The following is a 15535-nucleotide window of genomic DNA, read 5'->3' as shown; positions in this document are numbered from 1 at the left end:
TGGTCCCTGCCTCACACTGCCACAGGAGCAAGGTCTCCTCCCTTCTGCGTGGTCCTGCACATCTCAGTTCTCCCTGCCCCTGTGGCTCAGCCCCTGGCCTGCCTGAGATTCCCCAGTGGACTCAAGCCTATCCCACTTGCCTTGCCTGCCTGCCAGCCCTCGGGGCCCCTGACATCCTTGGTGCCTGTCCTCTGTTTTCATCCACTAAGAGATGTGCCTTTGCAGACAAGCTGTGTTTCAACACCTTCTTCAACTATGAGGACATGCAAGAGATCACCAAACACTTCGTGGTGTGCCATGTGGACGCCCCTGGGCAGCAGGTGGGAGCGTCACAGTTCCCTCAAGGGTAGGTACCCCCAGAATCTCTTCACTTGCTCCAGGCCCGTGCCCTCACTGTACCCGATCGTGAACTTCCCCTCTACCTACAGGTACCAGTTCCCCTCCATGGAGCAGCTGGCTGCCATGCTCCCGAGTGTGGTACAGCACTTTGGGTAAGTCCTCCCTAGGTCCCAACTCTGGGCTGCTGGGTAGGAGGTGCTCGCACTATTATAGTTAGCCTGGCTCAGCCGAGGGCTGCAGGCGTGTGACGTGCTCTAGCTGAATTTCATGGGCAGTGACGTCCGACCATAGAATGACCAGCCCTGCTCTACAACAGGTTCAAGTACGTGATCGGCATTGGAGTGGGAGCCGGAGCCTACGTGCTGGCCAAGTTTGCGGTGAGTCTCCTCACCCTCACTGAGGACCCCAGGCCAGGCCAAGAGGGTGATCCCTGGGCCACAAGGGGCTTTCCCTGCTCTTCCTCCTCCTCTTCCCCCTTCCTTTTTGCTTAGAAAAGCTCCTCTCCTTTTTTTTTTCCTTCAAGGAAATTAACTTAGAAAGTAGAGAGTGGAGTCGGGGAAGAGTGGCTCTAGGGTTGTGACTCTGTGATAGTGTTTACCTCGCAGGGGTGAGGCTCTGGGTCCCATCCCTAGCATTACCCAAAAATATTTAAAACAAATGGGTTGGTGAGGTGGTTCAGCAAGTAACCGCACAAGCCTGGAGACCTGAGTTCGATCCCGGGAGCCCACATAAAGGAGGAAGGGAGGGAGGGGCTCACATGAGTCATGACGTGCCTCACACTAACCATAAGTGAATAATCAGGATAAAACAAATAAATGAGCAAATGGAAAATATTTACCAGATTTAAAGATGTTTATTACTCAGTTTTGCAGTGCCTTCAAAACCAAATTAATTAAAAGAACTAGAAATATGACTTCGTGATAGATCCAGCTACACACAGTCGGCCCATCTGTGATCTCTTGAAGACTTTACCAAGCAAAAGTTACACGGCCTAATCTGCCTTTCTCCTCGCCCCGGCAGCTCATTTTCCCTGACTTGGTGGAGGGGCTGGTGTTGATGAACATTGACCCCAACGGCAAAGGCTGGATTGACTGGGCCGCCACCAAGGTGAACATGAGAGCTGCATGGCCTGGCCGTGGTAACGGTGACCTGAGGCGTGTCTCACTCTGCCTTTCCCTCCCTCCCTCCTGCAGCTCTCTGGCTTGACCAGCACTTTACCAGATACAGTACTTTCCCATCTCTTCAGCCAGGTAAGGGGCGGATCGCACTGCATATGAGCATGCTCAGGAGCGGGGGCTACAGGCTGCGGCGCAGCCAGCACGGCAGCTGCGGCAGGCCCGAGCAGGGCTGGGTCGTAGTCCCCCGCCTGAGGTGGCCTGTGAGAACCTGAGGCTTCTCCTCTGCCTTCCAGACCACTCCTGATCGGAGTGGGGCTAGGGTTGTTCAGTAGGTGACCCCCCCCCCCCGCGCCCTCTCAGAGCCTTTCCCGTCCTCCCATGCCCACCCAGGAGGAGCTGGTGAACAACACAGAGCTGGTGCAGAGCTACCGGCAGCAGATCTCGAACGTGGTGAACCAGGCCAACCTGCAGCTCTTCTGGAACATGTACAACAGGTGTGCGTGTCCCCGTGCCCCTTGGGAAGGAAGGTGCAGGGCAGGCAGCACTGTCCCCGGCTTGTAGATGAGCTGGTTTTGAAGTCTGGGAGAGGGCAGCTTCTTGCCAGGGGTGTGGCGTCCTCAGAGCTGCGGGTGACGGGAGCAAAGCCATGGACTGAGGCCATCGGGTTCTTGTTCCTCGCCTTTGCTGGGTGGGATGCCACCAGCACCCTTGGTCCCCACTGCAGGACTGGGTGCTCATCCTTGAACAGGACAGGTCAGATGAGGGTGAGGGTTCCCAGCAGTGCTTTTCTCCTGAAAGGGCAGCCCACCCCACTGTACCTTCGCTTTCGCATATTTACAGTAAGGAACCTCCTGCTGGAAAAACCGCAGTAAGGAAGAGCCCGGGTGCAAATACTTAGTAAGGGTTGTCATCTGTGTGGTCCTGAAGCAGGGGTGTGCGACATGGAAATGTCGCCTCAGGGTTCCGAAGGGAGCCATGATGGGGATAACCCAAAAGGCCCTGTGTGTGCAGAGCCAGCTCATGACTCCCAGCTGACCGGTTGGCAGTACTGGGTCCATCCCCAGGGTGCCTTCTTTACCTTTGCCCCTCCCCCACAGCCGCCGAGACCTTGACATTAACCGGCCCGGGACGGTGCCCAACGCCAAGACCCTTCGGTGAGTGACTCCTGCCCTCCAGCCAATCCCTGCCTTTGCCCCTCAACCCAGGCCAGACGACCCTTACCCTCTGTCTCGCAGCTGCCCCGTGATGCTGGTAGTTGGAGATAATGCGCCTGCCGAGGACGGGGTGGTGAGTGTGCCTGTCCTGACCCCGGGGTGGGAGGTCAGAGTCTGGGGCACGCCCCGAGTGACGGATTTCCCAGATATTCTCCTGCCACCTGGCCACACACTGGGGCCTGACCACCTGCGCCATGCGGGTGAAGAGGCCTGGAGAACGGGTAGAGCTAAGGCTAGGGCTGCCTGGTGCCCCTCCCCCTCCCTGTAGCCCACCTCAGTCTCCATACACTCTCAGCTCAGAGCCCAAGGCCCACTTCTTCCAAAGTTTGACCCCCTGGAGCCACCTGGGCACTCGAGATAGGGCCGTGCGTGTGACCACACCCATTGGAGCTCTGGCAGCAGGCAGTCTCAGGGTGGGTGCCCATCAGGACAGGTGCCTGCAGGCCCAGGAGCCCAGGGGTGCTCAGAAGATACCAAACTTTCAAGGGCTCATAAAGAAGGCTCTTGAGGGTAGAGTGTGGGTTCCACTAGCCACCGTGACCCAAGCAGGGCCCCCAGTGTCCCCTGCTGTCCCTTAGTACCTCTGGACCCCACTGTTCAGATTTTCTGATCCATTCTGCTAGAGTGACCCTGGCCTTCTGGGTTGAACCAATGTCCCATTCCTGTACCACTTGAAGTTTTGAGTGGAATTTCAGGCTCCTCAGACCAACAGGCCTCTGGGATTCAGGAAGCCCTGGAGGAGAAAGCTTGGGGAGGGAAACCCTTTGGCCTGTACTTTCCTCCCTCCCTCCCTGCTTGGGTACAGGACCTGCCTAAGCCACAGGGCAGGGAGGGGTATTGCTGCAGCTGGCTCCTTGTCCCTAGGTTGAGTGTAACTCCAAACTGGACCCAACCACCACGACCTTCCTGAAGGTGAGACACCCCACCCACACCCCGTGATCAGCTGCAGGGAGGGGGTCTGCTGGCCAGCATGGGAGCAGAACGCTGTGTCTGTGCAGGTGTTGGGAAGGGGTTCCTCACCTCACCCTGCTCTGTTCCTTTTAGATGGCAGATTCTGGTGGTCTTCCTCAGGTGACACAGGTAGGACTCACAGGTCCCCCTGCCTTTATGTCACCCAGCCTGTTGGAGGATGAGGGCTCCCTGTCCTCCCCTCCGGCCCCAGGCGTCCAGTCAGAGCATGCTCTGTCCATCTTATTGCAGCCAGGGAAGCTGACTGAGGCCTTCAAATACTTCCTGCAAGGCATGGGCTACAGTAAGTACAGCCCCACCCACCCCAGGCAAGGGACGGGGAGTCCGTGGGTGAGTGTAATCTGTGTCACCTGAACCCCAAAGGCTAGGCTACTCTCTCCAGACTCTGCATACACAATAAAGTGTGTGTCCCAGGCGCTGCCAGCTGATCTGCCTGGGTGGAGCCTCGGGTACTGTTCTGAGCCCAATGTTAGGGTCCATTTCGGAGAGGACTCTTCCTGCAGCCCTTGAGGGTCCAGACTCTACTTATCAGGGTCCTGCTGAGGAAGCCTGTTTCAGATGAGTCATCCACACCCTACTGGGCTAGGGTACCCTGGAGGCCCTTTGTCACAGCAGAGGGTTAGCACCCAGGCCATGGAGTAGTTTGGGACTAGAGAAGGGAGGTGGGACGTATCAACGCGTTTAAGCTTGTAGAAGGTAAGCCTGGAGATGCTCTGGGAACAGCTTTCAGTCCCCGTCCTTCCTGAAACGTCCCCTCAGGTAACAGTGATGAGGCTCAGCCCAGGCCCACGGCACCCAACACATGCCCACGGGCACGCATGCGCGTGTGTGGTTCTGATAGCTCCTGTGTGCCTCTTGGACTTCTGGTTCCCCTCTCTGCAACACACAGCTGCCAGGAGGCGGAATGCTCTCCCTCAAGTTGGTCTCCCCCCCCCCCCCCCACCAAATACTTCAGCCTCTGGAGCCTGCTTGGGACAACAAATAGGCTGTCCTTCCACCCTGCCAGCTTCTCGGGGAGAAGTAGGGCAAAGAGAGAGAGGCGCAGGCAGGCAGGACCCGCCAGAACTCCAGGCTGGTCCCCGTGGACTCCTGGAACTTGGCAGATATCTGTGAGGCCAAGAAGGAGCAACACTTGCTGGTCACTGGCGTGTGTCCTTGGGCTTCAAGAGATGTACACCAGGCATTGCGGGAGTGGGAGGGGCTTTGGGAGGTTGTAGGGGATTCATTTATGTGCAAGACTGTGTCTGGTAGAGTGGTGAGGACGCTGGGTCTAGGTAGGATGTGGCCTCCGTGGGCCTTAAGCCACAGCCCGGGCCTGGAGAAGACAGAGAGGTGGGAATCCCGAGACTGCAGTCAGTCCTGTTGTGTGGCTTCCTGTCGTGTGTGGCTGGGTGGTGCAGTGGGCTTTCCGAGGCCCTGGCCCTCACTCGTCTGCTCGTCTCATCTCGGCCCATGTCAATGCCCTCGGCCTGGCCCAATCTTCACCACGTTCTGTGTCTCCCCTACCCTTGCCTTCTCTGGCTGTCTTCTCTCTTAGTTGCACACTTGAAGGACCGAAGGCTGAGTGGAGGAGCAGGTAGCCCCGTGGCCCCCATCCTTATGCATGGGCACCCCGCCTCGCCCCTCCCCTGCTCCTCTGCACTGCTGTAGCCACACTGGGTCTTGCTGTGGCTTGGAATCTTCTTGTGTTCTGCTCAGCTCAAAGCCCCAGGGGGATCTGTCCCATGTGGGACCCAATGCTGTCTGGTCTCAGCAGTTGTCTTGTTTCTAGGGTGCTGTGGGCTGCGGGGCTTCCAGAGCTTTGGGAGGTAGAAGCAGAACCTCAAACACCGCATAGGTTGGCCTTGCAGGCATCATGTTTGCCCCTGGCTCAGCCTTACCTACAATAGTAGAAGCAAGATTCAGGGCAGTTTGTGGCTGTTTGTGTCCTTCATGGAAGCGATCCCGCCTCCTACCCTGTCACTCTTTGGATGCAGGTCTAGTTGGCCACACATTGTCTTCCTATTCCAACCCAGGGTGCCTAATCAACGCCTGCCCTGCCCTCGCCATAGCCCTGTGTAGCTGATGGGACCTAGGATCCTGCTAGCTGCAGCCCATTTGGCCTGCGCCACTATTGCTGCCTCTGCATGCCTCGGCCTGGTGGCGCCAGTGCCAGCACTCTGGCTTGGGATGGACCTCTGTGTCGTGGCGAGACTGGGTCTCACTGGCCGCTTTGCTTGCACCGCCCTTTTTCCACCCTGCCTGTCCTCAGGACCCTCTGTTTTTTTGTCCACAGTGCCCTCAGCCAGCATGACCCGCCTTGCGCGCTCACGCACCGCATCCCTCACCAGTGCCAGTTCTGTGGATGGTGGCCGCCCTCAGCCCTGTGCCCACTCAGAGAGCAGTGAGGGGGTGGGCCAGGTGAACCACACCATGGAGGTATCCTGCTGAAGCCCTCGTCCCGCTCAAGACACCTGCTTACCTGCCCCCCTAGTCCCACTGTCATCTCTGCACCGGCTCGTCTTCCCTTTAGTTTATCTTTGTGAGAGTGAAGGGGAGGGAATGGGGTTACTTCTCTTTTATTTACCAAATGAGGGGATCCACCTGAGTACAGCAGAACAGTCTTAGAGGGTGCGAGGGGCTCGCCGCATACACTCCCATCCCACCCAGCATGTTCACTGGGTGATGTGGTCCCTCTCATTTGCCCACCACGGCCGTGAGGTAGGGCCAGGATGTAGGATACAGTATTGAAGAAAGAGCATGGTCCACCTCCTGGGGTTTGAAGATGGTGGGTGATGAGCCTAGCTTAGGCTCTTGCTGTGGGTGGGAGTCAGACCAATGGGGAGGGTCCCTTTCCTATAACTCTTGCACCAAGCACACTTACTCTGATAAGTAGAGGTGACAGTCATGAGGATGGGAGCCACAAGAGGGTGCTCTAAGAAGACTGCCATTATCCTGGTGCTTTCTGGGCAGGACAGGTGACGTAAGGCCATACGGAGAAACCTGAGGGCAGGAACCCCCAATACTCCACCACCCAAGAAGCAGGTCTTACCCTGAGGTAAAGGTCACCTGGTCTCCCTTCCCTGGTGGCAGAGGTCAAATGTTGATTGCTTTGTGTGCTGTGTGTAGCCCCTGAGAATTTCATGATGTCCCTTTTGGGAGCTGGCAGGTACTAAGAGTCCTGTAGGCGCCTCTGGTCCCAGACACCACCAAGAGTGTTTGTGGCCGTGCCCTAGTCAACTTGGGCCAGCGTGTCAGAGAGATTTGATCCAAGACAGAAAGATACTCTGACCTTAGCTGCTGGGGGCAGGGGGCTGGTTGTGGACAGATTGCCTGGTCATTGGGTGGAAGATGGTGGTCCTTGAGGTGAACAAAGAGAGAGGGGCCAAAGGCTCTTGATGCTCCCTAGCCTCCTGCAACCCACAACTATGATGTCTTCCTGTCACCCATCTTACCAAGGAGAGCCCCAGCCCAGAAACCAGAGCTATTGTTTCAGCCTGGCCATTGGTTTTCATCCTCTGTCACCCCCAGACAGGAGAGAAAGCACTAAAGTGAAGGAGAGCTGTGTGTGGAGGGGGGTGTGGTGTTGAGGCAAGAGGACACCTACATCCATGTATCTGTGGCACATGCCACCCCTTTCTGTAATTGTAAGCCATTTCTAGACTGCTCTAGAGTCCCGTGGAGTGTATTCTATCCCCAGTTCTGTTCACTTCACGTGCTTCTGTGAACACTGAATGTGACTGTTTAAAGCTGGCAGAATCAATCCCTTACTGTAGATAGCACTTCAAGTATTGGACATCTTTTTGCTGTGTTATTAAGATAATCTATAAATACCTATACATTATATATATGTGTGTGTGTGTGTGTGCGCGTGTGTGCGTGTATCGGGTTCTCCTGTGTGTGGCTTCCCATTGGTGGTTGTCTCCTCTTTGGTCAAAATGAACTTTTAATGGAGTTCACTAATTTCCTTTCTGTACCTAGTGGCTGATAAGAGATTTTGAGGAGACAAAATGCAAAGCAAAACCCCTTGATGATGTAGAAAGTTAACCGTGCAGAAAAACTAATAAAGAAATAAAGCGTATGAGTGTGGTGTTTCTATCGGGGGGAAGGCTGAATGCCCAGGCTGCCTGGCTGCCTCAGCTGGGAAGGAGGATGGAAGATAGCGATGATTTCTATGTGTCTCTACTGTCAGTGCCTGTCACACATATTTGGGATGGAGTGAGGGTTATTTGTAACTCAGGCTGGTCTTGAACACTCACCAATCCTGCTTCAGCTTCCTGGGTGTCAGGGCTATGTAGGCCACCCTACATAGCTTTTTGTTTTTCCTCTTGGGGTGATGGGTATTGGACTGGGGTGTTAGCACATGACGGGCAAGGTTCTACCATGAGGCTGTATACTGATTGAGACACGATTTTACCAGTCCTGACTCTAGCTCTGTTTCACATAGCTTAGCCAGCAAGACCTCTTCAAAGCAAGGGAACACAACGTTTGTTTGTTGTTTTTAAGACAGGGTTTCTGTGTATCCTTGGCTGTGCTGGACTTGCTTTGTAGACCAGGCTGGCCTGGAATTCACAGTGATCCACCTGACTCTGCCTCCCAAGTGCTGGGATTAAAAGCCTGCACCACCACAACCCAGCTGGAACACCACTTTTTTTTTCCGAGACAGGGTTTCTCTGTGTAACCTTGGCTGTCCTAGACTGACTTTGTAGACCAGGCTGGCCTCGAACTCACAGCGATCCATCTGCCTCTGCCTCCCGAGTGCTGAGATTAAAAGCCTGCGCCACCACACCCGTCTGGAACACCACTTTTTATTTGCTTGGTTTTTGTTACTTTGGTACACACGGTCTCAACTCTGTAGCCTAGGCTAGCCAGGAGCTCCCAATAATCCAGTTTCAGTTTCCCAAGTACTGCAATTAAACTGCCAACTTCCCCATGTCCAACCATTTGTTCCATCATTCAATCACTAGATATTGACTCCTTCCAATATATCAGCCTTTTTGTTGTTTTGTACCCTTGGCTGTCCTGGACTCGCTTTGTAGACCAGGCTGACCTCTACTTCGCAGTAATCCACCTGCCTCAGCTTTCATGAGTACTGGGATTACAGGCATGCGCCACCTCTCCCGGCTTGTATCAGCTGTTTTTTAAAAAGTAAAATGTAAGGTTCTATCGTATCTATGCAGAAGATGAAAAACAAGGGTAAATAAGCAACTGTGGCTGTGTGTGTCTATTAGATGTGGAAACCCTTCAGGTCACTTCAGACCCACGTGCAAATTGACTATGGCAAGTTAGGTCAGTGAAATAGATAGTTATCACTAAGAACTGGTCGGTCATACCGCACAAGCAGCCAAGCCCCTAGGAAGAAAACTGATTTTGTTCAGGCTCTCGAGGACGCGCCTAGCGCTAGGTCGGAGGCAGTGCCGTACTCCCGGTGTGCTCTGCGGAAGGATCCCGAGCTCCGCCCCGTACGCTCGCGTCCTTTGACACCGGAAGCGCGGGGAGGACGCTGGGCCTCGCAGCATGGCCGCCCCAACCAAGCGCGCGCGGTTAAGTGGTGGTTCGCCCCTCGCCGCGTCCTGTCGGGCCCCAACGGTTGCCTGCGCGCCCCTGCAGCTCCCGGGGCCCGGTGGCGGCGAGCCGGAGGGCAACGCGGTAGCCGGCTTCCTGCGCTGGTGCGCGGGAGTGGGGCTGCAGCTGAGTCCTAAGGTGGCTGTGAGCCGACAGGGCACGGTGGCCGGCTATGGCATGGTGGCGCGGGAGAACGTGCAGCCCGGGGAGCTGCTGTTCGCAGTGCCGCGGTCCGTGCTTCTGTCTCCCCACACCTGCTCCATCAGCGACCTGCTGGAACGAGGTGGGTAAGGGGCCGGGGGCTGGCTCGGAGGCTAGCGAGGGAGTCGCGCTTGGGCCTTCACCCGGTGTCTCTTCCCTAGAGCGAGGCGCGCTGCAGAGTCTGTCGGGGTGGGTGCCGCTGCTGCTGGCGCTGCTCCACGAGCTGCAGGCTCCAGCCTCACCCTGGAGCCCTTACATCGCGCTCTGGCCCGAGCTGGGGCGTTTGGAGCATCCCATGTTTTGGTGAGAGCCGAGGGAAGGGCTGGGGAAAATTGTATCAGTTGTTTTGCTCTGGGGACTGGGTGCCTGCTGCACGAGAGCAGCAGGTTGCCAAGGGCCATCCTTGCAGGCCAGAGGAGGAGCGACTGCGCCTCCTAAAGGGTACAGGTGTCCCGGAGGCCGTGGAGAAGGATTTGGCGAACATCCGCAGCGAATACCATTCCATCGTCTTGCCCTTCATGGAGGCCCACTCGGATCTCTTCAGTCCCACCGTTCGCTCCTTGGAACTCTACTGCCAGCTCGTGGCCCTTGTGATGGCCTATAGGTTAGTGGTTAAAGCCTACAGGAACAGACCCTCATCTAAGGGGAAGGTGGGGAAAAACAATGAACTCTAGGTCCATCACCCAAGATTGGGCCTTAGTTGAGTTTTCTCTGCGGCAGCTTTCAAGAACCGCTGGAGGAAGATGATGATGATGAAAAGGAGCCCAACTCCCCCTTGATGGTGCCTGCGGCAGACATATTAAACCACATAGCCAATCATAATGCCAATCTAGAGTACTCTGCAGTGAGTGGACCCTACACCTGGTTAGGTTACGTGCATTACGAATCACTGGGCTCCATTTTCCTACTTAAGTGAAAATGAGATTAGCTATTCTGTGTACTCTTGATATTGTTAACATACCACACACCCACCAAAAAAGCTGCCTGCCTGCTCTGCCATGTCACTCAGGCTCTGTGGAGAGCTTCATGGAACACCAATAGCTCAGCACTTCTCAAGAGTTCATAGGCCAGAGGCATATAGTAAGACCCCCAACTAAGTGTTGATTCTGTATGGATTGAGAAGACACACGTGTATGTGATGTAAAAACTGGGAAATGACCTGAGCCTGGGGCTTACAACACCTGTAATCTTTGGAGGCGGAGGGAAAACTGAAGGATCCAGGCCCCCGGGCCCCATGGCTTGCCATTTTAGTCTACACATTCTTAGCCCCAGATGTGAGTTTCACTTACTCTGCCTCCACTTCTATTTTGACATGAGGTTTGTTAGTTCAAGGCCTTACTATATAATATAGCCCTGGCTAGCCTGGAACTCAAAGAGACTGTCTCCTGAGCATTGGGTGTGCATCACCAAGCCTGGCTATAACTCATTTTTAAAAAAAAATAACGCTAATGACTTTTAAGTGCTGTTAACTATGCGTAGATGCGATGCAGCTAATATACTAAGCTGAGCTCTAAAGTTGGTTTCATTGCAATCTGTAGTACAGGATTTAACAGTAGGCGGTGGCACCTGGTCTTAGCCCAAATAGGCTCTTCCAAGGAGGAAGTAATCTTCATAGGCTGGTGGGGGCTAAGGTGTGGCCCAGCTTTTCCCTTTTATCCCAGGATTATCTCCGGATGGTAGCCACTCAGCCCATTCCTAAAGGTCATGAAATCTTCAACACGTACGGGCAAATGGCTAACTGGCAACTGATTCATATGTATGGTTTTGCTGAGGCTTATCCTGACAACACAAATGACACAGCTGACATTCAGATGGTGACAGTCCGAGACGCTGCATTGCAGGGTGCGTCTACCCATCCCAGGTTCCATAATACCTTTGCTGAAGCATTTGACTTGCTGGGAGTAATAGTTGCATCTGTTACTTCATAGGAACAAAGGTTGAAACTGAAAGGCTGCTCTTGCGTGAACGCTGGGATTTCTTGTGCAAACTGGAGATGGTAGGGGAAGAGGGCGCGTTTGTGATTGGTCGTGAGGAGGTGCTGACTGAAGAGGAGCTAGCCACCACACTCAAGGTAGGTACAGGGGTGACAGAGTATGGGGTGCTGGTATTTAGAAAAACAAACAAGACGAAGGGAGGCCAACTTTCCTACAGGTTTGTCTGTCTTGAAACTCAGTAGTAAAGGACCCCATGTTCCTTGTAGGTACTGTGCATGCCTTCTCAGGAGTTTAGAGACTACCAAGAGCGGGCTGGACAGGAGGAGGAAGAAAGGGAAGAGGACAGTCTGGCAATCGTAAATATCCCCAAGCTCCAAGCATCATGGAGACGGCTTCTTCGAGACAGCGTTCTGTTGACCCTACAGACCTACGCCACAGACTTAAAAACTGAGCAAGATCTACTCAGTAATAAGGAGGTCTATGCTGAGCTCAGCTGGCGGGAACAGCAAGCCTTACAGGTCCGCTATGGTCAGAAGATGATCTTACATCGGTTATTGGAACTCACAAGCTGTTAGGTTTCCTCAACGAACAGTAGTGAGAACCTTTTAAGCTAATGTTTCGTTGGGAATTTGGGGCTTTTGCTGTTTATTAGACAGCCAGGCTCAAAGGAAAAGCATAAAGGCAAGCTTGGATCCATCCAAGGCAAGAGCTACATGAGGACTGAAACCAGCACACTTGGGGATCACTGTCAGTTGTTAAGAACAGTCTATTTTCACTACTGCCATCAGATTTTAAATAGGATGTAATAAATATTGTGGACTGAACTCAACTTTGAGAAGTTCAACCTTTCTGAAGCCTATTTCCTGTAGAGATCTCAAGCAGGTGGCTCACTGTACCTTCAGTCTTACCAGTATGTAAGCTTGGCTCTCAATCACAGCTCACCTTGTGAGGACATGAAGGGCATCCAAGTTTCATTTGAAAAGGTAAAGTATAAGTGGAATTGCTTCGAACACTACCTATGTAATACCAAAAAAATACCTAAAGATGTTTTTTGTTTTTAGATAAGGTTTCCTCTGTGTGGCCCTGGCTGTCCTGGAACTCGCTTTGTAGACTAGGCTGACCTCAAACTCAGATCCGCCTGCCTCCGGAATGCTGGGGTTAAAGGTGTGCATCACCACTGCCTAGCTGTAAGGAGGTTTTAAAATTCATTTTAACCACACAGATTTTCTTGCTCCAACAGCTTCCTCCTATTGAAATGGAAAAGGTATACAAAAATGTCCTTACTGGGCATGGTTGGAATAAACCAGTGAGGCAAGAGACAAACAATTTGGGCGCACAGTAGCAGGACTCCAAAAGAATCTTAAGTAGTAATGGGAAAATTGGGTCATTAAGAAGTGATTACTTCCCAGTAGACTGGGCTGTCCGCTTTTCTTCCTCACTAGCACTGGCTGCTGCTACTGAGAAAGGCACAGTGGACTCATATGCGTGTTATGACTTTAATGTTTACTGTCTTCACACATGCGAAAAAGCTGAGCTAGGGCCCAGAAACTATATGGGCCTGGCTATTCACCAAACATGTAAGATCCTTACAAAAAGAAGAGACTCTGTTGGTCCTTTTGACTCTTGTTATTTAGTTAGGCTGTACATGGTGATGAGGAGCCCCAAACCAGAAATGGTTTCCTCTTAGCACCAAGAAGCAGGTTCAGCTGCTTTTCCCTTTGGAGGAAAAAAATACAAACAAATCCCTATTGAGTCTCCACTGAATCTTCCTGTGTTCGGAGACTATCAAGAGTCTAGCATGTCTACATTTTTAACAACTTAAACGTTGCAATTAATTTGTTTTGCTATTCTTTGGAATAAGATGTGCCGACACAGGAGCGTGCTGTCAACTGCCTCTATCACAAGATACTAGTTTATATACTTTGTTTAGACACACTTTGCACAAACCCAAGAAGTTCCAGACAAAAGTTTTCTCTTTCATATATTTACACAAGTTCAAAATGATATTCACAGCATCTTCTAAATTTTGGCCAAGAGTCAAAAAAAAAAAATGCATTTAAACTTTGGAACTTGCCCACATAGACAGGAGACCAACCCCAGCAGTTGATGGGGCAGACACCCGAGACCCAAAGGGCTGGGAAAGTCAGGAGGAGCTGAAAGGATTCTTCAGTTTATGAACTTGGTTCAGCTGGACCAAGGCTGATACCTCTGCAAGGGATGTACAGTTCATCTAACTGGCACCCGTCCCCTCCATCACTTGCTGAGCCTGCTTCTGTCCCATGCAGCACTGTGCAACAGACTGGAATAACCTGGAAAGCGGAGACAAGTATATATTAACTTCACGACATCTTAATATGCATGAGCTATAATTCCCTTTTAACTCAGACCCAAATTCTAAGTGTTCTGTCTCCCTGCTATGTAGTTAAGTCACTTTAAACTCACTTTTCAATCTCTGGGGCACAGTGTACAAATTCATGGTTCCAGAACTTAAATGCTGGGTTTTTGATCAGCTCAATGAAGGTGATAAGAAGACCCCAAGGATGTGGCCTATTTACAATCAACCGTTCCAAGAGAACCCTAAAAAGGGGATATAGAAGATCTTGTTAGTCAATACGTAAACAAATTTACAGCTTGCCTCTGTAGACAGGCCAGCCTGGTCTACAAGCAGAATACAGGAGAGAAGAGGCGCCCCCCCCCACTCGTTTTTATTTTGGTTTTTTTGGAGACAAGGTCTCTCTGTGATCGCCTTGGCTGTCTTGGACTCCCTTTGTAGACCAGGCTGGCCTTGAACTCACAGAGATCCACCTGCCTTCTGCCTCCCAAGTACTGGGATTAAAGGCAGCGTTACCACCACCTGGTGAGAAGAGCCCTTTTAAAGCATCTTGACAATCAGCTTCTCTCTCACCTTGTGATCTGTTCCTGGATTGCCTCAGTGTTTGCCTCAGCAAAAAGGTACAGCATGGTGCAGCTGAAGTAGTGAGTGTGGCTGTTTGGGTACCGCAGCTGGTTTGCAATTGCATTTAAGAAGAGATACCGGCCTAGAATTAAGGAAATTAGATTGAGGATTCACCCTGAAAGGCCAATATGGGATACAAATGCTTCTGTTTAGGCTTTGGTTTCTGAAGGGGACTGATATGCCAAGGAGCTCACTTTAGCAGTTCAGACAGAATTGGCATGGCCCTTATGCAAGGATGACATGCAAATGTGCCAAGGACATTCTAATTCTGTCATTTACTAGATCCCAACAGGTTTTGCTTCTGTAGGTTTTATTTGCAATGCTTCCCACGTTATGTCAGCAACATTCTTACATACTTTACAATATTCTACTGAAAATGTTAAGGGCACTGTTTACATTCTGTAGATTTCCTTTAATAGCACAACAGTGGGAAACTCTCTGCATTGTCTCAACATCCAACCAGCTAAAACTTTTATTTCCTGTAGCACTTGGGAAATTGCTGTGTACATTGAAATCACAAGGATCCCTTAAACACGTACCTAAAGGATGTAATTCTATCCAATTTTGCTTTTATGTTCAAATATCTTCTGAAAATAGGCAAACACTACCAATCTGTCTATCAAAATTAGTTCTAAGTACAAGTCCTTCCAAAGTACACTGCAAAAATGAGTATTGGTGTAGCCACCATGGAAATCTGTGTGGAAAATCCTCAAATATATGGCCCAACTGTACCATTCCTTGACACACGCTCCAAGAACACCAACAGATCCTATTCCGTAGATACTTGCTCAGCCACGTTTGTTACTACTCTATTGACAATAACTAAGAAATGAAAACACCTAAATGGATAAAAACACACACACTATGTATGGACTGTTCAGGCGACAATACTCCCGAGTGCAGAAATGAAAAGGAAGCTGAAGAAAAATGATACCATAAACTTAGCAGGCAAATGGATCTAGAAAAGATCATATTGAGTGAGCAACGGCAAACATTTTCTCTCTGGAGGCTCCTACCTTCAAATCTTCATGCAAGTACATACTGTGGAGTAACTACAAAGAGACCACTACTTAGGGTAGGAGGGGTGAGGGAGCAGCAGTAGTCAGGTGATCGTACCAGGGAAATCAGAAACAGAATCACTAACTGCAGTGGATGTAAACAGGTTTTTGTTTTGATTCCAAGTATGGGATGCGAAACAGACTTGATTAAGGGTGTGAGGCGTCTTTCCACTGAATACAGACTTGTGAGAGAACAGGTGGT

General features: G+C 51.7%; 3 protein-coding genes across 13 annotated transcripts in view; 2 read left to right on the top strand and 1 right to left on the bottom strand.

Annotated features, from left to right (window-relative positions):
* Positions 1-7700, top strand: part of NDRG4 (NDRG family member 4) — a 34677-nt gene extending 26977 nt beyond the window's left edge. For 3 of the 5 annotated variants that reach the window (XM_084755844.1, XM_084755842.1, XM_084755845.1), the window contains 13 exons: positions 226-346; positions 429-491; positions 656-716; positions 1360-1446; positions 1533-1589; positions 1848-1951; positions 2555-2611; positions 2693-2744; positions 3536-3583; positions 3716-3751; positions 3872-3923; positions 5178-5216; positions 5916-7700. In XM_084755844.1, coding sequence (XP_084611970.1) covers positions 226-346; positions 429-491; positions 656-716; positions 1360-1446; positions 1533-1589; positions 1848-1951; positions 2555-2611; positions 2693-2744; positions 3536-3583; positions 3716-3751; positions 3872-3923; positions 5178-5216; positions 5916-6070 — 932 coding nt within the window. In that variant the 3' untranslated portion in view covers positions 6071-7700. The remainder of the gene's footprint in view (positions 1-225; positions 347-428; positions 492-655; positions 717-1359; positions 1447-1532; positions 1590-1847; positions 1952-2554; positions 2612-2692; positions 2745-3535; positions 3584-3715; positions 3752-3871; positions 3924-5177; positions 5217-5915) is intronic. The other 2 variants (XM_084755843.1, XM_084755846.1) reach the window with 1 other exon arrangement.
* A 1384-nt stretch (positions 7701-9084) lies between these two features.
* SETD6 (SET domain containing 6, protein lysine methyltransferase) lies at positions 9085-12148 on the top strand. Its single transcript, XM_084755841.1, has 7 exons — positions 9085-9467; positions 9547-9688; positions 9795-9989; positions 10106-10229; positions 11047-11227; positions 11314-11456; positions 11586-12148. The coding sequence occupies exons 1-7, from the start codon at positions 9137-9139 to the stop codon at positions 11892-11894; spliced, it is 1425 nt and encodes a 474-aa protein (XP_084611967.1). The 5' UTR covers positions 9085-9136; the 3' UTR covers positions 11895-12148.
* A 1135-nt stretch (positions 12149-13283) lies between these two features.
* The window catches only part of CNOT1 (CCR4-NOT transcription complex subunit 1), a 77025-nt gene continuing 74773 nt past the window's right edge, over positions 13284-15535 (bottom strand). For all 7 annotated transcript variants that reach the window (XM_084755837.1, XM_084755836.1, XM_084755835.1 and 4 more), the window contains 3 exons: positions 14225-14357; positions 13762-13896; positions 13284-13628 (listed from right to left, as the gene is read on the bottom strand). In XM_084755837.1, coding sequence (XP_084611963.1) covers positions 13550-13628; positions 13762-13896; positions 14225-14357 — 347 coding nt within the window. In that variant the 3' untranslated portion in view covers positions 13284-13549. The remainder of the gene's footprint in view (positions 13629-13761; positions 13897-14224; positions 14358-15535) is intronic.

Source organism: Acomys minous, assembly GCF_964271855.1.
Source record: "Acomys minous genome assembly, chromosome: 14".
Lineage (NCBI taxonomy): Eukaryota > Metazoa > Chordata > Mammalia > Rodentia > Muridae > Acomys > Acomys minous.
This window is presented reverse-complemented; position numbering and strand designations above follow the sequence as displayed.